Raw genomic sequence first — 21,950 nt, 5'->3', positions numbered from 1 at the left:
GTCCGTAGCTCCTTTAGCGTATTTTAATTGACCATATATTTTTGGGTTAATATCCGGATTCTCTCTTCTGTTCCACTGGTCTATGGGTCTGTTCTTGGGCCAGTACCAAATCGTCTGCATCATTGTGGCTTTGTAGAAGAGATTGAGGTTGGGAAGTGAAATCCCCTCTACTTTATTCTTCCTTCTCAGGACTGCTTTGGCATTCGGGGTCTTTTGTGGTTCCATGTTAATTTTAAAACTTTGTTCAAGTTCATTGAAGAATGCTGTTGGTATTTTGATAGGGAATGCATTGAATCTGTAGATTGCTTTAGGCAGGATGGCCATTTTGACAATATTAATTCTTCCTAACCAAGAGCATGGGATGAGTTTCCATTTGTTAGTGTCCTCTTTAATTTCTCTTACGAGTATTTTGTAGTTTTCAGGGTATAGGGCATAGATATTTCACTTGGTTAGGTTTTTTCCTTGCGGTTTTATTCTTTTTGATGCAGTTGTGAAAGGAAATGTTTTTCTGATTTCTCTTTTGGCTAGCTCATCATTAGTGTATAGGAAAGCAACAGATTGCTGTATATTAATTTTGCATTCCGCAAATTTTCTGAATTCATGTATTACATCTAGTAGTTTTGGAGTGGAGTCCTTAGGGTGTTTGATGTACGATATCATGTCATCTGCAAATAGTGACAGTTTAACTTCTTCCTTAACAATCTGGATGTGCTTTATTTGTTTTGTCTGATTGCTGGGACTAGGACATCTAGTACTATGTTGACTAACAGTGGGGAGAGTGGGCATCGCTGTCTTGTTGCCAATCTTACATGAAAAGCTTTCAGCTTCTCATGGTTAAGTACAATGTTGGCTGAGTTTTTGTCATATATGGCCTTTATTATGTTGACGTATTTGCCCTCTATACACATTTTGTTGAGAGCTTCTTTCATGAATGGATGTTGAAAATTGTCAAATGCTTTTTCGGCATCTATGCAGATGATTGTGTGCTTTTTGTCCTTCAAAATGGTGTGGTGGATTTTGTCCTTCAAAATGATGTGGTGGATGATGTTGATGGCTTTTCGAATGTTGTACCATCCTTGCATCCCTCAGATGAATCCCGCTTGATCATGGTGTATGATCCTCTTGATGTATTTTTGAATTTGGTTTGCTAATATTTTGTTGAGTATTTTTGCATCTATGTTCATTAGGGATATTGGTCCGTAATTTTCTTTTTTTGTGGGGTGTTTGACTGGTTTTGGTATTAGAGTGATGCCGGTTTCATAACATGAGCTTTGCAGTATTACCTCCTTTTCTATTTTTTTGAAAACTTTAAGGAGAATGGGTATTACGTCTTCTCTAAAAGCCTGATAAAATTCAGCAGTGAATCCATCTGGCCTGGAGCTTTTGTTCTTGTGTACTTTTTAAATTACCGATTCAATTTCATTGCTGGTAATTGGTCTGTTTAGATTTTCTGTTTCTTTCTGGGTCACTCTTGGAAGGTTGTATTTTTCTAGGAAGTTGTCCATTTCTTCTAGGTTTTCCAGCTTGTTGGCATATGGGTTTTCATACAATTCTCTAATAATTCTTTGTATTTCTGTGGGGTACATCATGATTTTTCCTTTCTCATTTCTGATTCTGTTTATGTGTGTAGATTCTCTTTTACTCTTAATAAATCTGGCTAGGGGTTTATCTACTTTGTTCATTTTCTCAAAGAACCAGCTCTTGTTTCCACTGATTCTTTCTACTGTTTTATTTTTCTCAATTTTATTTATTTCTGCTCTACTCTTTATCATATCCCTCCTTCTGTTGACTATGGGCCTCATTTGTTCTTCTTTTTCCACTTTCAATATTTGTGACTTTAGACTATTCAATTGGGGTTGTTCTTCCTTCTTTAAATAGGCCTGGATTGCTATATACTTTCCTCTTAGAACTGCCTTCACTGCATCCCACAGAATTCTGGGCATTGTGCTGTTGTTTTCATCTGTCTCCATATATTGCTTGATGTCTGTTTTAATTTGGTCATTGATCCATCGATTATTAAGGAGCACATTGTTAAGTATCCATGTGTTTGTGAGCCTTTTTGTACAATTTACTTCTGGTCTTATACCTTTGTGATCTGAGAAGTTGGTTGGTAGAATTTCGATCTTTCTGAATTTACTGAGGCTCTTTTTATGGCCTTGTATGTGGTCTATTCTGGAAAATGTTCCATGTGCACTTGAGAAGAACGTGTATTCCCCTGCTGCTTTTGGGTGTAGAGTTCTGTAGATGTCTGTTAGTTCCATCTGTTCTAGTGTGTTGTTCAGAGTCTCTGTGTCCTTACTTATTTTCTGTCTGGTTGATCTGTCCTTTGGAGCTAGTGGTTTGTTGAAGTCTCCTAAAATGAATGCATTGCATTCTATTTCCTTCTTTAGTTCTGTTAGTATTTGTTTCATATATGTCAGTGCTCCTGTGTTGGGTGCATATATATTTATAATGGTTACATCCTCCTGTTGAACTGCCCCCTTTATCATTATGTAATGTCTTTCTTTTTCTCTTGTGACTTTATTTGTTTTGAAGTCTATTTTGTCTGATGCAAGTACTGCAACACCTGCTTTTTTCTCCCTATTGTTTGCATGAAATACCTTTTTCCATCCCTTCACTTTTAGTCTGTGTATGTCTTTGGGTTTGAGGTGAGTCTCTTGTAGGCAGCATATACATGGGTCTTGCTCTTTTATTCCATTCTATTACTCTGTGTCTTTTGATTGGTGCATTCAGTCCATTTACATTTAGGGTGATTATCGATAGATATGTACTTATTGTCATTGCAGGCTTTGGATTCATGCTTACCAATTGTTCAAGGATAGTTTCTTTACTATCTAACCAGCTCAATTTAACTCAATTGCAATATTATAAACACATTCTGATGATTCTTTATTTCTCACCCTTCTTATTCTTTCTCCTCCACTCTTTATATGTTAAGTGTTTTATTTGGTGCTCCTTTGTGTTTTCCTTGACTGCTTTTGTATATAGCTGATTTATTTTTTGCCTTTTGTTTGTATTTGGTTGGTCTGCTTTCTTTGCTGTGATTTTATTTTCTCTGGTGACATGTATTTAGCGTTAGGAGTACTTCCATCTAGAGCAGTCTCTTTAAAATATCCTGTAGAGGTGGTCTGTGGGAGGCAAATTCCCTCAACTTTTGCTTGTCTGGAAATTGTTTAATCCCTCCATCAAATTTTAATGATAATCATGCTGGATACAGTATTCTTGGTTCAAGGCCCTTCTGTTTTATTGTGTTAAATATATCATGCCATTCTCTTCTGGCCTGTAAGGTTTCTGTTGAGAAGTCTGATGATAGCCTGATGGGTTTTCCTTTGTAGGTGACCTTTTTTTCTCTCTCTGGCTGCCTTTAATACTCTGTCCTTGTATTTGATCTTTGCCATTTTAATTATTATATGTCTTGGTGTTGTTCTCCTTGGGTCCCTTGAATTGGGAGATCTGTGGGCTTCCGTGGTCTGAGAGACTATTTTCTTCCCCGGCTTCGGGAATTTTTCAGCAACTACAACTACTTCTTCAAAGCCACTTTCTATCCCTTTTTCTCTCTCTTCTTCTCTGGTACCTCTAAAATGCGAATATTATTACATTTGGATTGGTCACACAGTTCTCTTAACATTCTTTCATTCCTAAAGATCCTTTTATCTTTCTCTGGCTCAGCTTTTCTGTATTCATGTTCTCTGATTTCTAGTCCATTAACAGTCTCTTGCACCTCATCCAGTCTCCTCTTTACATCCTTCTTTTTATTGTTTCGTTTGTATTATCTCCCTCCAGACTTCATCACTTAGCTCTTGCATATTTCTCTGCAGCTCCATCTGCATGGTTATGACTTTTGTTTTTAGTTCTTTTCCAGGAAGATTGGTTATATCTTTCTTGCCAGGCCCTCTCTCTGGCAATGTTTGAGTGATTTTGGACTGGACCAGGTTCTTTTGGCTTTTCATGGCAAGAGAAGTGATCACTGGCAAGTGGCACATGTGTCAGCTAGGAGAACAAAGTCCCTTCCTGCTTGCTGGTCACCTTGCCCTTCTCAGTTGCCTGTGCCAGTTAACCACACACAGGGAGCCATCTCTGGGTTAATACCCTGAGCTGCCATGCATAGTGAGGCCCTCGGGATAGTCCAGGGCACTGCCAGGGGTTGCAGGCGCATGGCATGTTCTCCTACGAGAAAGGCACCCCTTCATCCCTTCTGGACTTTGCGCCAGCTTCCTCTGTCTCTGGCGCAAAGCCTCGGTGTCTGGCCTGGTTAGCTGCACGCTGGCAGAAGACTCTGTGTCATTTCTGTGGGCGGGGCTGCTTCCCAGCTGGTCTGCAGCCACTTCCTTGCAGTGCCGGTGGAGGGGAACGAACGGCACCCTGCTTATTGCCATGAGGGGCTTTGGAACCACATTGCCACCCAGTGGATTAGGGTGTCTGACGTTCCTTAAGATTCCCAGTCTGCTTGGATGCATGTGCTGGGACGATTTTGTCTACCTGTTAAACCACTGTCTCTTTAGGACTTTTAAAGCACCTGCTTTTCTTTTGTCCCAGGAGAGCCGGCTGTGGGGACCCGCTCGCAGACTCGGTCTCGGACTTTACTTTTCCGTTTCTCTAATATCCAGTACACCATGCAATGTGTGTCTGTGCTCCTGGTGCAGATTACTAGGGCTGGTTATTTAGCAGCCCTGTGCTTCCACTCCCTCCCCACTGATTCTTTTCCTCCTACCAGTGAGCTGGGGTGGTGGGAGGGCTCAGATCCTGCCAGGTCACGGCTTTGAATCTTACCCTTTTCATGAGATGCTGAGCTCTCACAGATGAAGATGTAACCTGGCTGTTGTACTGTATCTTCTGGACTCTCTTTTAGGAATAGTTGTATTTGCTATATTTTCAAAATATATATGGTTTCGGGAGGATATTTCCACCGCTCTACTCATGCTGCCATCTTGAGCACCATCATCCCGGAATGTTTCTTCATATTTGAAAAACCCAATGCTTTCTAGCTAGATAAATATAGTTTGAAAATCTTGTAACAAACACTACACATAGTTTTCAGGGCAAAGCCAAAAGGAGAATCTAAGGATGTGCCACGGCCATGGCTTAGAGGGTAGGGGGAATCAATACGAACCCCATCTGGTCCTAAAGAAGCAATACAAATACTGACATTCAAATAGTCACAGTGAACAGTGGTTCCAACTCGCCGTTTCTTCTTTGGAGGAAATTGCTGTTTAGGGAACTTGAGAACCAGAGATTTTCTGCGAACTTCATCTGCACTGCAATCAATAACACTTTCACAGTGTGCGGTCCCTATTTCTAGTTGCCAGGAAAAAAGCAACTACAATGAAAATGTCCAAAGTACCAGAGCAAAAGCCTGGGGGGAAAAAGTCAAACCAAAAGCTAGACATCTGTATTCTAAGGCTCAGATCAGCCAAGGCCTTATAGGATCTCCAAATTAATAAAGAACTAGGCAAGCTGTAACTTCACCTCACTTTCCTTTTTGGAAGATAAGGGAACTACGCTAAAGGAATTCCAGGAATCCTTCCAGCTCCAACATTTTTAGGGTTAAAGTCTTAGGAAACTTAAGTTACTCAGAATGGAAACATGAATGGTATTAAAAAGTGGTTTGAAAAGAAAAAGAAGTTTGTTTTCCCTCAGTCATTAAAAACCCACCTTCTTCCCTTCCATTGTATGGGATCAAGATACTACATTCTCCTTTTCTAATGTGCTGCAAAACATGACTGTTACAGATACCAAAAACATAAATCAACAAGGATGGAAAAAAGATCCCACAACTTAATAGAAACAGGAACAAACTGTATGGTGATAGATGGGAACGAGACTTATGGTGGTGATCATGATATAAATATCAAGTTAGAATGTTGTACACCTGAAACTTATATGATGTCATATACCAATTTTACCTCAATAAAAAAACAAATGAATATAACTATATCAAATTCATAAAGAAATTACACACAAAAAAGGATTCGAATACATTTTGAGTATCATACCCTGACTGCACAACTTCAGTGACATACAGTCCAAGGACAACAAACTACAGAAAACACCATGAATCTACTTCATATATTTGTTGTTATTAGAGGTATTAGTATTGTAATTCTCAAACTATATTAAGAATAGAGAAAATGAATAAATATGTTGATGTTGGGAATGACAGGAAGGATACAAATATGGGATGGGGGAAGATGAAGAAGAATCCATAGATACAATCTGAATTAGAGGTATCATAATGAAGTTGTGATTTACAGATATATGTACACTTCCTAGTTCTGTCTACTAAGAGCCTAGAAGCAATGATATCTTAGTGGCAATGAGCATACCTAACATCTAGATCTTGGTTTTCTAAATACCATTCCCTAATAAAAGGAACCACGGCTCCTTGGAAAACTGGCTGACTCTAGGTCTTGGACAGGGAAATTTCACGACAGCCTAGAACATCTTGTGTCAGAAAGACAAGAAGTTCTCAAAGATTTATAGGGTCATTTCAAAAGGACAAAGGATCTACCTGGAAGAGGTCAAGTTTAAGACAGTATGAACATCAAAATTAATAATGATGTTAATGAGTTACAAGACATTAAGCTTACAAAGGAAAGAATTTCAGAATCCATAGTAATACTCAAACAAAAGGGAGGGAAAGCTCTTCTTTAGAGCATGCCAGTTAACGCGGGAAGAACGCTACATATAAAAACCACTGTTTTGCAACTCCTAACATAACAATTGAGTTAAGCAATGATCATCAATGCTAAACCTACTAAGAGAAAGATTGTTTGGGAACAGATTATTCACCCTCTTATTAATTACAAAGGGAAAAACACATATTTATTACAGAGGGATCTGAGGGATCACTTTAACAAGATCAAAAATCATGAGAAAACCTGACATAATGTGCTTCCTGATGTGGTGTAGTAAGTACATAATATCACCTGTGCACTAACCTCGCCAAAGACATGACATGAAAAACAAAACAGGTGCAGAGGACAGTTCTAGATTGAGACACTCAAAACGCTTAATGTTTGAACTGGGATTGGATCGTGCAGAGGGGAAGAGAGGATATGCAATAGAGCATTGAGACAACCAGGAAAATCTGAATACTGAATATCAGATATGACTTAATCAGTGTTCATTTTCTTAGCTGTAATAACAGTATCATGGAATGTCCTTATTAGAAGATGTGTGTGAAAGAGTTCATGACTAAAATGTCATGATGCCAGCAACTTACTTCCAAATGGTTCAGGAAAAAAACGGTTTAGATTTAAGATGAAGCAAATGTGACAAGTTTTAACAGTTGGTGAGTTTAGAGGACTAGTATACTGTATTCTTCTTCCAACTTTCTGTAGGTTTCCAATTTCAAACTATAAAGTTAGGGGGAAAATCTTTTTTCATTAAAAACTTCTCCACTTGATTATCAATATCAAATTCTCTGAGGGCAAGAGACAGGTACATACAAGCATTGTTTATGTCTCCTTGATCTATTTGGATGGTTCACTATCAGAATACTGTGGTTAGGGACCTTAAGAATATTACCAGTGCTGGCAAGTAGAATAGGAAGAGCATCTATTATATGCCAGGCACTGTTCTACATGTTCTATATAGTCCCTCTCAGTTTATCTTCATAGGTACCCTGGTATGGGTAGAACTCTTTTGTAAATAAGGAAACTGAGACTCAGGAAAGTTCGGTAGCACATCCAACGGTAATTAGTGGAACCTGAGTGCTTCATGACAAAAGACTAGTTTTCGTTACTGGCAACAATTACTGAGGAAAATCCATCAATGTTAACTGCAGAAAACACATCACATCCACCCCTGCCACCCATCAATATCATCAGCCTCCAACAGATCTGCTTTCCCTTACCTCTCAATTAGCTGTTTCCCCAAAACAATCTTGGTCCCTTCAACCTTGATAAGTTCTTCATTATCATTATGAATGACTGTCTTTTCCAACTCCTTCTCCTGCTCCTCAGTCACGGCAACAGGGTTGGAAGGTGGGGCATTTGTTTGATAATAGAGGGGGAAGAATTTGTTTGTCCTCCTGTGCCCAATGGCACCACAAGCCCCACATTTCTGCTGCAAAAGAAAAGTATCAACATGACAGGAGTAAGTAGGCTGCATGCTAGTGTTAAAAAATATATGCGAGCCAGGAGAGAAACAAAGGCAGGTTCAGAACTTTTTTCTAATAGAATTGTTATAGGCCTTTCAACATAAAGCACTAGACAAAAGTGCATGTATGGAACTGATACATTAAAAATAAAATGAAATACAGAGACCGATCATTTCTTTATAAATCAGGTAAGGAAGAAAAGGGAGAGGATTTTCACTCCCAGTTTAAGCTGTAAACACTGATAATGTCAAACGTGCAGGAGAAAGGCTGCTGGAAGCCCAAGGCTGGCCCAAGGCTGCATGCAGCCGCATAGGCAGCTGGCATGGGTATATTGTGAGCCGAAAGGAAAAGGCTCAGTAATACCAAGTCTCCATCTCAGTTTTGAAACTGACCTCAGTTTCATCTATAAAATGAGGTCGGTACTCAGTGTAGCACAGAGAAGACAAGCAGTGACTCTGTGGCATCTTAATACACTGATGGACAGTGACTGCAATGGGGTATGGGGGAGACTCAATATGGGTGAATGTAGTAACCAGATTGTTTTTCAAGTGAAACCTTCATATATCAATAATACCTTAATAAGAAAAAATGAGGTCAGTACTGTGTCACGTTTATATCATATCACCTACAAGAAAGAAACACTAAAATACTAATGACCTCAGTACACATAACAGCAGTTTATATCTGTCAAGAATTTTACAGTTTATAAAGTGCTTCCCATGCATTAGGTCACTTAATACAACAACACTGTGGGACAGGTGTCATTTTATAGAAAATAGGCTTGAAGTGGTTACGGTCACAGAGCTATCAAATGGTAGAACCAGAACCTGAGTCCAGATCTTGTTTCCAAGTCCATGGCTCTTTCCATTGTACCATAGTTGCCTCATTTTATGAGTCATATTACAGCTACATTGTACAGTACCATCTGCATTCCTATCTGGGTTTTGCAAAGCAACCCGTATTGTGTTTTTCTCTGTTGCTTCTGTTAATTTGTACAATTTAAAAATAAGATACGTGTGTGTGTAAATATGTATCTAAGTACATGAATGTGCATGTAAAAAAAATCTACCGAACCTACCTCGACTCCTAGAAAATTCTTCCAACAGACAAAGTACAAAATTACCCCCAAGGGCACCAAATTGGTGTTATCAGTATCAGTCACACCAGTACTGTTAACACCCAAGCAGCCACATCATTTGAAACTAGCTTTCCATGACACTGCCCTCGTTCCCAGTAAGGGAGGATACGAGAAGCTAAAGGGAAAGGTTTGCTTTCTTCTTTATGATCATGCCCACACACATCATACTTACTTTTAGGTCAGGACGCGGCTTCATTTTTTTGCGCTTCTTCTCAGGAGGGCCCTTAAGCTTCTCCTTTTCCTGGTTCCTCTTAAGCCGCCTCAGCTGCTCTTGAATCCTGCGCCGTTGTTTTCGCATCTTTTCTCGATGCTGCTCATCAAAAAGGGCAAATTTTCGACTAATAACAAAGAGAAAAATATCACAGAACCATGAGCACTTTAACCAACAAGACAATTCTATTAGCTGAACATCTCAAAACTAAAGTAATCCATCCAGACGGAAAAACAAGTGACTACCTGGCATTCGCATTTCCCTTAATCATCAGCCTTGCGCAGGCACAGAGGCCTCTCTCCCAGAATGAGAAGTTGTGAGTAAACCCTAATATTTTTAACAACCAACCAACTAAAATGCGAAGGACCCAGGGGGAACTGAAAGCATGCCTTTTTGGTGGCACATTTGGAGTTCTCCCTGTGATCTTTGGCTTCAAACCCAAAGATGTAAATGAACACAAGACTGCTCCCAGTTAATAGATTTCTAGGGAAAACGGTTCAGAAAACAGTTTCTAAAACTCAAGCACCCACCCTTACCCCAATTCCCCACCATTCTTCTCATTCTCCTTACCACACCACAGTGGTGAATTAAACTCACATGAATTCCTCATCTTTTGTGTTCTGTATACACACAGGCATCGATGACAGCTGCCTTTTTAACTGTCTCACAGTGAACATACTCTCTCTCTTCTTCATCTCGAAATGTGCAATAAATCTTAAGACAACGGCCAGTGGCAGAAGAGTTCAGGCTAGTCACAGAAGCTGTGTCATTGTCTCTGTGATTGTTTCCTGCTGCTGCTGAGCCTGCTGCTGCAAGGCAGAAATAGATTTCGACAAACTACCCCTATGACTCAAAGAGCCATTTTCTTGGGATTGGGTAGAGACACTGAAGCTCTACATGCCACAAAACCATGGCTCTACAGAAAGAACCAAAGTCACCACCAGCCCCCCAAATACACTGATTCGTCTTTTCATGACTTCACTTTACCACCATCAATGTTCCTGTTTTTATAAGTACAAAATCTGAAAAGTTCTCCAAAAACTACATGTTGTTATAGGGGACAGAGCAGCAAGAGGTATAATCTCATTCCTCTGAATAGCACAAGAGAAAAGTCAAAGCAGGAAACAGCTGATGATCATCGTAAGAAAAGTACCCAGATTCAATGAAATCCCTATCAAAATACTGACAGCATTTTTCAATGAACTGGACCAAATAGCTCTAAAATTCATATGGAATCGCAAAAGAAACCAAATATCCAAAGTAATCCTTAGAAGGAAGAATAAAGCAGGGGGGATTACGCTTCCCAACTTCAAGCTCTACTACAAAGCCAAAGTCATCAAGACAATCTGCTACTGGCATAAGAACAGAGCCATAGATCAATAGACGAGAACAGAGAGCCCAGATATAAACCCACACATATATGGCCAATTAATATACGATAAAGGAGCCATGGGCATACAATAGGGAAATGACAGCCTCTTCAACAGATGGTGCTGGCAAAACTGGACAGCCATATCTAAAAGAATGAAACTGGATTACTGTCTAACTCCATACACAAAAGTAAACCTGAATGGATCAAAGATCTGAATGAAGTCATGAAACCATAAAACTTAGATAAAAACATAAGCAAAACTCTCTTGAATATAAACATGAGTAACTTTTTTATGAACACATCTCCTCAGGCAAGGGAAACAAAAGCAAAAAAGAAGAAGTAGGAGTACTTCAAACTAAAAAGCTTCTGTACAGCAAAGGACACCATGAGTAGAACAAAAAGGCATCCTACAGTATGGGAGAATATATTCATAAATGACGTATGAGAAAAGGAGTTAACATCCAAAATATATAAAGAACCCACCCGCCTTAACACACAAAAAGCAACTAACCCAATTAAAAAATGGGCAAAGGATCTGAACTGACACTTCCCCAAAGAAGAACTTCAGGAAGGAGGATTAAAGATGGCAGTGTGAGAGGTGAGACAGGGGTTTCCTCCTAAAGCCGCATATAATAAATACAAGAAATCCTGAAAGACCAATAGGACACAGGACTACACCAGACTGCATACAACTGGAGAAAAGAGCAGACCTCCCGGAACAGGATAATGTACCAAAACTGTGGCCCAGCGGGACCAAGGCCCTTACAACACCCCACCTCACCAGCAGGAGGAAGAGAAATGGAGCAGAGAGGGAATGAAGGCCTGGGACTGCTGAAGACCTAACTCCAGAGACCTACTTTGGGAGCACAAACCTACATTTTATGGTGCTTGCAGGGTACTCCCACAATTAGGAGGTTGGAAAGCTAAGACCGGCAGAATTCCTGGAGAGACTGAGGTTCCAGCCGCTTGTGGAAAGTAGGGATCCTTACCCAGCTGCTTGGTGACAAAAGAAAGGTGGGCAGTCTGAGAAGCTTCCTAACAAGGAAACCCTTGGCAAGAGGGCTGCTGAAGGGGCAAGGATTGCACAGAGCTTACTGCTCAGGAGAAAGGAAAGTAGACAAAATTGTCTGGGTGCACTCTGCCCAGCAGGTTGGGAGCTTTCAGTCTTTAGGTGCTCCAGCTTCCTGGCTGGCTACGCACCACCAAGGACCCCCTCGGTGGTACGCACCCAAGTGCGCCTTTCTTCCAGCCAGCCCCACCTGACTTGCAAACTGGCAAACCCAACTCTGGCGTTAGGCCAGACAGAGGGAGATCTGTTTACATCAACTACAGACGCAAAGCATAGACACTTTCACCTGTGTACTCGGCCCACTGGTTCAGGCAGTGGAGACAGGCATAGCAGCTGGGAAGCAGGAAAAAGCTCTTTCCTCCCCCCAGGCACCAATATCATTCCCCTGCAACCCCTGACATTGCTTCAGGGGCTGAGCAGCTCCAAACAACAGAGCTTCTGGGTACTAGAGAGCACCATATACAAATATGAAACGCCAAAGGAACCTGGTTCCAAGTAAAATTATAAAGACAACACCTGAGAAAGATTTAAATGACATCGACCTTATGAATCTTCCTGAAACAGAGAGCAAAATAAAAATCATTAACGTGCTCATGGAGGTACAGAAAAATATTCAAGATCTCAGGAATGAATTCTGGTGGGAGATGCAATCGTTGATGACCACAGTGGAAGCTATTAAAAGCAGTTTAGATACGGTGGAGGAGACGATAAATGAAATAGAAACTAGAAAAGAGGAATACAAAGAAGCTGAGGCACAGAGAGAAAAAGGGATCCCTAAGAATGAAAGAATATAGAGACAACTGTGTGACCAATCCAAACGGAACAATATTTGCCTTATAGGGGTACAAGAAGAAGAAGAGAGAGAAAAAGGGATAGAAACTGTCTTGAGGAGATAATTGCTGAAAACTTCCCCAATCTGGGTAAGGACATAGTCTCTCAGGCCATGGAGGTGCACAGATCTCCCAGCACAAGGGACCCAAGGAAGACAACACCAAGACATAGAGTAATTAAAATGTCAAAGATCAAGGAAAAGGACAGACTATTAATAGCAGCCATACAGAGAAATAAGATCACATACAAAGGAAGGCCCATCAAGCTATCATCAGAGTTCTCAGCAGAAACCGTACAGGCCAGAAGGGAGTGGCATGATATATTTAATGCAATGAAGCAGAACGGCCTCAAACCAAGAATACTTTATCCAGCAAAATTATCATTTAAATTTGAAGGAGGGATTAAACAATTTCCAGAAAAGCAAACGCTGAGAGAATTTACCTCCCACAAACAATCTCTACAGTGTATTTTGGATGGACTGCTACAGATGGCAGTGTTCCTAAGGTTTAATAGTTGTTACCAGAGGTAATAAAACCACAGTAAAGAAAGTAGAACAGTTAAGTACTAAACAAATGCAAAATTAACTGAACTACATCCAAAGTCATTCAATGGATAGCCAAAGAGTACCAAATATGATACCTAATATATAAAGAATGGAGGAGGAAGACAAAGGAGGAGGGAAAAAAAAGGACCTTTAGATTGTGTTTCTAATAGCATATTAAGTGAGTTAAGACTCTTAAGGAAGTTATCCTTGAACCTTTGGTAACCATGAATCTGAAGCCTGCAATAGCAATAAGCACATACCTATCGATAATCGCCCTAAATGTAAATGGACTGAATGTACCAATCAAAGGACACAGAATCACAGAATGGATTAAAAAACAAGACCCATCTACATGCTGCATAAAAGAGACTCACTTTAAAGCCAAAGATATACACAGACTAAAAGTGAAGGGATGGAAAAAGATATTTCATGCAACTAATAGGGAGAAAAAAGCGGGAGATGCAGTACTTGTAGCAGGCAAAATAGACTTCAAAACAAAGAAAGTCACAAGAGAAAAAGAAGGGCATTACATAATGATAAAGGGGTCAATCCAACAAGAAGATAAAGGCATTAAAAATATCTATGCACCGAAAACAGGAGCACATACATATGTGAAAGAAATACTAACAGAATTAGAGGGAAATAGAATGCAATGCATTCATTCTAGGAGACTTACAGCACTCCACTCACTCTGAAGAGAGATGAACCAGGAAGAAAATAAGTAAGGAGAGAGAGGCACTGAACAACACATTAGAACCGTTGGACCTAACAGACTTTGACAGAAATCTACGCCCAAAAGCAGCAGAACAGACATTCATCTCAAGTGCTCATGGAACATTTTCCAGAATAGACCACATACTAGGCCACAAAAGAAGCCTCGGTATATTCAAAAAAGATTGAAATTGTACAAACCAGTTTCTCAGACCACAAAGGTATAAAACTAGAAATAAATTGTACAAAGAAAACAAAAAGGCTCACAATCACAGGGAGGCTTAACAACATGCTCTTAAATAATCAATGAATCAATGAGCAAATTAAAACAGAGATCCAGCAATATATGGAGACAAATGACAACAGCACAAAGCCCGAACTTCTGTGGGATGCAGGAAAGCTAAGAGGAAAGTATATAGCAATCCAGTCCCATTTAAGGAAGGAAGAACAATCCCAAATGAAGAGTCTAAAGTCACAATTATTGAAACTGGAAAAGGAAGAACAAATGAGGCCCAAAGTCAGCAGAAGGAGGGACATAATAAAGATCAGAGAAAAAATAAAATGGAAAGAATTAAACAATAGAAAAGACTCAATGAAACCAAGTGCTGGTTCTCTGAGAAAGTAAACAAAATGGATAACCCCCCAGCCAGACTAACTAAGAGAAAAAGAGAAACTGCACACATCAACAGAATCAGAAATGAGAAAGAAAAAATCATGACGGACCCCACAGAAATACAAAGAATCATGAGAGAATACTATGAAAATCTATATGCTAACAAGCTGGAAAACCTAGAAGAAATGGACAACTTCCTAGAAAAATACAACCTTCCAAGGTTAACCAAGGAAGAAACAGAAAATCTAAACAGACTGATTACCAGCAACAAAATTGAATCAGCCATCAAAACACTACCCAAGAACCAAACTCCTGGGCCAGATGGATTCACTGTTGAATTAGACATATAGAGAAGATATAATACCCATTCTCCTTAATGTTTTCCTAAAAACAGAAGAGGAGGGAATACTTTCAAACATTCTATGAAGCCAGCATCACTCTAATACTAAAACCAGGCAAACACCCCACAGAAAAAGAAAACTACAAGCCAATATCTCTGATGAACATAGATGCAAAAATTCTCAACAAAATATTAGCAAACCAAATTCAAAAATACATCACAAGGATCATACACCATAGTCAAGTGGTATTTATCTCTGGGAATCCAGTATAGTACAACATTCAAAAATCCATCAACATCATCCACCACATCAACAAAAAGGACAAAAACCACATGATCATCTCCATAGACACTGAAAAAGCATTTGACAAAATTCAACGTCCATTCATGATTAAAAGCTCTCCAAAAAATGGGTATAGAGGAAAAGTACCTCAACATAATAAAGGCCATATATGACAAACCCACAGACAACATCATACTCAAAACAGCGAGAAGCTGAAAGCTTTTCCTCTGAGATCGGGAACAAGACAGGGATGCCCAGTCTCCCCACTGTTATTCAACATAGTACGGGAGGTCCTAGCCATGGTAATCAGACAAAACAAAGAAATACAAGGCATTCAGACTGGCAAAGAAGAAGTCAAACTGTCACTATTGGCAGATGACATGATTTTGTACATAAAAACCCTAAAGATTCCACTCCAAAACTACTAGAACTAATATCAGAATTCAGCAAAGTTGCAGGATACAAAATTAATACACAGAAATCTGTTGCTTTCCTACATGCTAATGATGAACTAGCAGAAAGAGAAATCAGGAAAACATTTCCACTCACAATTGCATCAAAAAAGGAATAAAATTCCTAGGAATAAACCTAAACAAGGAAGTGAAAGACCTATACCCTGAAAACTACAAGACACTCTTAAGAGAAATTAAAGAGAACACTAACAAATGGAAACTCATCCCATGCCCTTGGCTAGGAATTAATATTGCTAAATTGGCCATCCTGCTTAAAGCCATCTACAGATTCAATGCAATCCCTATCAAAATACCAACAGCATTCTTCAACGAACTGGAACAAATAGTTTTAAAATTCATATGGAACCACAAAAGACCCAGTATAGGCAAAGCAATGCTGAGAAGGAAGAATAAAGCAAGGGGAAATCTCGCTTTCCAACTTCAAGCTCTACTACAAAGCCACAGTAATTAAGACAATTTGGTACTGGTACAAGAACAGACCCACAATCCAATGGAACAGAATACAGAGTCCAGATATCAACCCAAAAATATATGGTCAATTAATATACGATAAAGGAGCCATGGACATACAATGGGGAAATGACAGCCTCTTCAACAGCTGGTGTTGGCAAAATTGGACAGCTACATGTAAGAGAATGAAACTGGACCAATGTCTAACCCCATACACAAAAGTAAATTCACAATGGATCAAAGACCTGAATGTAAGTCATGAGACCATAAAACTCTTAGAAGAAAACATAGGCAAAAATCTCAGGGACATAAACATGAGCGACTTCTTCATGAACATATCTCCCAGGTAAGGGAAACAAAAGCAAAAATGAACAAGTGGGACTATATCAAGCTGAAAAGCTTCTGTACAGCAAAGGACACGACCAATAGAACAAAAAGTCATCCTACAGTATGGGAGAATATATTCATAAATGACAGGTCCGATAAAGGGTTGACATCCAAAATATATAAAGAGCTCACGCACCTCAACAAACAAACAGCTAATAATCCAATTAAAAAATGGGCAGGGGAGCCGAACAGTCAGTTCTCCAAAGAAGAATTTCAGATGGCCAACGGACACATGAAAAGATGCTCCACTTCCCTAGTCATCAGAGAAATACAAATTAAAACCACAATGAGGTATCACCTCACACCAGTAAGGATGGCTACCATCCAAAAGACAAACAACAAAAAATGTTGGCGAGGTTTTAGAGAAAGGGGAACCCTCCTACACTGCTGGTGGGAATGTAAATTAGTTCAACCATTGTGGAAAGCAGTATGGAGGTTAATCAAAAACTCAAAATAGAAATACCATTTGACCCAAGAATTCCACTACTAGGAATTTACCTTAAGAATGCCACAGCACAGTTTGAAAAAGACAGATGCATCCGTATGTTTATCGCAGTACTATTTACAATAGCCAAGAAATGGAAGCAACCTAAGTGTCCATCAGTAGATGAATGGATAAACAAGATGTGGTACATATACACAATGGAATATTATTCAGCCATAAGAAAACAAACCTATCATTTGCAACAACATGGATGGAGCTAGAGAGTATTATGCTCAGTGAAATAAGCCAGGTGGAGAAAGACAAGTATCAGATGATTTCACTCATATGTGGAGTATAAGAACAAAGAAAAAATCTGAAGGAGCAAAACAGCAGCAGACTCACAGAAACCAAGAACAGACTAACAGTTCCCAAACGGAAAGGGACTGGGGAGGATGAGTGGGAAGGGAGGGATAAGGGGTGGGGAAAAGAATGGGGGCATTATGATTAGCATGTATAATGTGGGAGGGCAGAAATGGGGAGGGCTGTACAACACAGAGAAGACAAGTAGTGATTCTACACCATCTTACTATGCTGATGGACAGTGTCTGTAATGGGGTATGTGGGGGTATTTGGTGATGGAAGGAGTCTAGTAAACATAAAGTTCCTCATGTAATTGTAGATTAATTATACCAAAATAAAAAATAAAAAAGGCCTTTGCTCCCTGATGTTTATCACAGCACAATATAACATACAATAGCCAACCTATGGAAGCAACCTAAGTGCTCATCAGTAGATAAATGGATAAAGAAGGTGTGGTTCATATACACAATGGAATATTATTTAGCCATAAGAAGAAAACAAATCCTACCATTTGCATCATGGACAGACCTATAGGGTATATGCTCAGTGATATAAGCCAGCTGAAGACAAGTACCAAATGATTTCATTCACCTGTGGAATATAACAACAAAGCAAAAAGGAACAAAACAGCAATGGACTAACAGTTACCAAAGAGAAAGGGACTGGGGAGTGTCGGTGCGAAGGGAGTGTAAGAGGATTAAGGGGCATTATGATTAGTGCACCGAATGTAGTGGGGGGCACGGGGAAGGAAGTATATAGCACAAAGATGGCAAGTAATTACTCTATAGCATCTTACTATGCTGATGGACAGTGACTGTAATGGGACATGTGGTGGGGACTTAATGAGGGGAATGTAGTAGCCACAATGTTGCTCATGTGAAACCTGAGCATAAGATTGTATATCAAGGATACCTTAATAAAAAAAAAAAGTACCCATGCACCACAGAAACAAGTCCAGAGTATCCGTCTCAAACTTTAATTATGAATGAGTGGGAATCACCTGAGGATCTTGTTAAAACACAGAATCTAATCAGTAGGTTTGTGGTGAGCCCTGAGATTTCTGCATTTCTAACAAGCTCCCATGTGATGTAGATACAGCTGATCCAGGACCACACTGGTGAAGAGGCTTTATTACATCTTTATAATGTAGTCAAAACAACAAAATTACACAAAGCTTTTACAAAGAGGAGGAAACAAAGGAAAAGACTACTATGAGTGAGAACAGTTATGTAAACCTTCATCTTCAGCCTTTATTCTCTCTCTGTATCTACATCCAACTTTTCAGTTGCCTGCTTGCCATCTACACTAGGTAGTGGCATGGGGACCTCAAACTCCACACCTCCCCGTGTTAAACCTGCTTCTTTCTTTGAAATTTGCTACTTTAATCAATGGTACCACCATCTTCCTAGCAAGCCCAGAGAGAAATCTCAAAGTCAGCTTGTTTTTTTTTCCTCTTTTCATTTCCAAAGTCCATATATATCCCACACCACTTCAGGCCACTATCACCCTTCACGCTCAACTTCTGCAATTTTTGGCTGGTGGTTTTTTAGCTCTTTTTAGGGGCTCAGACTCTTCTGAAAATCGTCTGAAAGCCATGGATGATCTCAGAAAAGGCACATTTGCACAGAATTTGACATACTGATTGCAGAGGGTTCAAGAACCAACCCCCAAATTCATTCAGATTCTGTATTAAAAACTCTTACCCTTTACGAAGAATGCCCAGAAAGCTCACTTGATGGACAGCACTGACAGCCTGGCTTGGCCAGGCCTGATGCAGAGACAGCAGTGGACTGATAGCATCTCCTCCATCTATGCCCCACAACCTAGAGTCCAGTTTGCAGTCATCTTTCTTACCTCATCTACAGGTCATCTTTCTACACTCATCCCTACATCTGCTGCCTCCAGCATTGCCTCAGTGATTAGTTTGCAGTTATTTATACTTTTTAATCTTTCTCGTCTGTCTGTGAAGCCACTACCCTCACCCAATAACATCCTCTGTAGTTCCTTCCGCTCCTGCTCCTCCCGTTCACGTGATAGCTGAGAACTGGTTTTCTTATTCTGCAACATGTTCTCGATGTTCTTTCCCATTTCTTCAAAGTCACTGCCTTCAGCTGAGCTGCTATCTGTGTCAGTTGATAAGACTTCATTTGATGACAAAACCCTAAAAAGAGAAAAAAAACAATCTTAAATTAACACAAGGGGAAATACAAAAGTTTACAAAGAGCTGAAGAAACAGTTTGAGGCTACAGTAGGAAATTGGGAAGTCAGCCTTAAAAACAAGACCCAAAATCCACTAAGATATGGGGCCCTTAACGGAAAAGCTTTACAAGTTTTCCTAGACATTTAGAGAACAAGGCAAGTTTGAAATACGAAATAGCACAACTCTTTCAGAATTCCTGGAGAGACCCTGAGAAACACATCAATATATTATTGGTCATTCTGAATTAGGGCATTACCATCCTCTCAACAGTAAGCCTTCAGAGAACATACAACTTCCTGTCCCCTATCACCACTGTATAAAAGTTGCCATGGAACCCAGAGCTCAAACCTAGCACCACTTGCCATTCAAAACCTTTGCCAAGTTGCTTTGAATAAAGTAGGTACTCTAGCAGTATATGAACAGATGCCATCCTGAAATCTCCAGATACCTTACTACCTAGTTATATTATTAGGTGTGACTAAAACATAGTTAGGTTTCTCCTTTATAAAATAGTGTCTTGGACTCCCCCACTTTTCCAGATTGGATTTTCTGCAGCACTAAAACACATTTGTTCTGCAGGTCAAAGATGCGCTGACATTCCTCTTTGTAACGCTCTTGATGTTCAGCCACAGAAAACCTTGATCCATGAGCAAATTTACTCATGGGTCCCTCTCCAGAGCCGGCCTGTTCTGTTAACATTGTGCGTACTGCATCAATCACTTCCCAGCAGGAAAACTTTTTAATCTACAAGAGAGACACACACACACACACCAATTATTCAGGGATTTCAAAGAGCAAACCAAGACACATGGTTAGAGAGCTAGACCAAAAAAACAACACCCAAAATATTTTAAACAGAAAGCTTTAGAATTAACTCCTGAAAAAGTACCCAAGACCCAGGCCCCCACAACTTACACCACAAAATCCTCCAGACAGTTTCTTACATCTGCCTACTAGCTCTTCCCTCCTTGTGCAAAGCCCCTAGGAGCCTCTACGTTTTCCTTTTCCACACTCAGCTTTTCCTCAAGCACACCGAGTTTACGAAGAAGTTGCTTGTCATTTTTCAGAGAGAGGTGACAGAGATCTGCATCTGTTCCTGTCAATGTTTTCTTCACTGACTGAGGCTCCTTATCATCCTACGTCAAAAACAAAATACAACAAAACGGGTAAGAATCCTAGAGAGCTGAATTCCTTGTAGTAGCCACTTAAATCATCCTGTCAACTTAACTGCTTCCTAGATCATGCATCCTATTCATCACGACTCCTTAACCTTCCTTTCTTTCTTCCTTGATTCTCATCCTACAGAAATTCAGACACTCTCACCTTCTGCCATGTTGGTTTGTTTGGAATCTTCACATACAAGAACCCTTCACCACACCCTGTGGGATCTGCCATCCCAGTCACCTCCAGGAGACACTTGCCCTTCATGGCAGCAATGAAGGCCCTTGTAGTGTTCCAAGGAGCTGTGTGAACCTGACATATAGAAAAAGATTCTAAGGGTTATGGAGCACATTTGCTCTATGTCTAGCCATGATAGAAAGTTGGATCAATTACAGTAACACAATTTGATGCTTTTGTAAACTATCCACAAAAACCAATTGCTACATAAAGCTGCCCAGGGCTCAGAGCTTGCTGTTCTTCTTTTCTATGGTAATTAAATCATGATTTTAAATAGAAGTTAAGATTTCAGCCTTTAGAAGAAGGAATATGTGGAACAGTGGTATCCTTCACTCCAATATTCGTTGGGCTTCCCTGAGAGTTCTCAGAGATGGTGTTGCCCCCATCCTCGTGATGCACAAAAGTTAGACTGACAACTGCATTTGACTGTCCAATTACTTCTTTAGAATGACCCACATATTTTCATGATTAGATGATAAATCATGCTTTACAAAACACTAGCCCCAACCCCAGGAGCATTGAATCAGAGTCCATTTCACCTCTGCCACTGGTTTGCTCAAAACGGTCTGTCCTCTCTCTCCTGGAATCCTGAATACCTTTTAGAAATCCCACAAAACAGTAAGGAAATTAAGAGTAGGGGAATGTGTTTCTCCATGCAGACTAGTTAAGACTACAAATGATTACCTAGAAAGTGATCAAGGAGGAGAGGATTAAAGATGGAGGCATGAGAGGTGAGACGGAGGCTTCCTTCTAAAACCGCATAAAATACAAAAATATAATTAATACGAGTAATCCTGAAAGGAGAACAGGAACGAGGGTCGTGCCAAACTGCATAAACCTGGTGAAAGGAATAAACCTCACAGAACAGAGTAAGGTACCAAAGCCGTGGCCCAGCTGGACCCAAGGCCTTTCCCAACCCCAGCTCACTGCCAGGAAGGAAGAGAAACAGAGTGGGAAGGGAGTGGTGGACTGAGACTGCTGATCTACTCTGGGAGCACATACACACATTTCGTGGTGCTTGCATGGTACTCTCGTGATTAACTAA

General features: G+C 40.0%; 1 protein-coding gene across 1 annotated transcript in view; it reads right to left on the bottom strand.

The window, feature by feature from the left end:
* LOC118925052 (transcription initiation factor TFIID subunit 1-like) overlaps positions 1-21,950 on the bottom strand; it is a gene marked incomplete at its 3' end in the record, with an annotated part of 89,490 nt that overhangs the window by 31,326 nt on the left and 36,214 nt on the right. Inside the window, 9 exon segments of the mRNA XM_057496750.1 lie at positions 5,147-5,255; positions 7,856-8,067; positions 9,412-9,577; positions 10,048-10,077; positions 10,079-10,259; positions 19,290-19,490; positions 20,074-20,251; positions 20,518-20,643; positions 20,831-20,980. Of these exon segments, the coding sequence (XP_057352733.1) occupies positions 5,147-5,255; positions 7,856-8,067; positions 9,412-9,577; positions 10,048-10,077; positions 10,079-10,259; positions 19,290-19,490; positions 20,074-20,251; positions 20,518-20,643; positions 20,831-20,980 (1,353 nt within the window).

Source organism: Manis pentadactyla, unplaced genomic scaffold (assembly GCF_030020395.1).
Source record: "Manis pentadactyla isolate mManPen7 unplaced genomic scaffold, mManPen7.hap1 scaffold_382, whole genome shotgun sequence".
Lineage (NCBI taxonomy): Eukaryota > Metazoa > Chordata > Mammalia > Pholidota > Manidae > Manis > Manis pentadactyla.
This window is presented reverse-complemented; position numbering and strand designations above follow the sequence as displayed.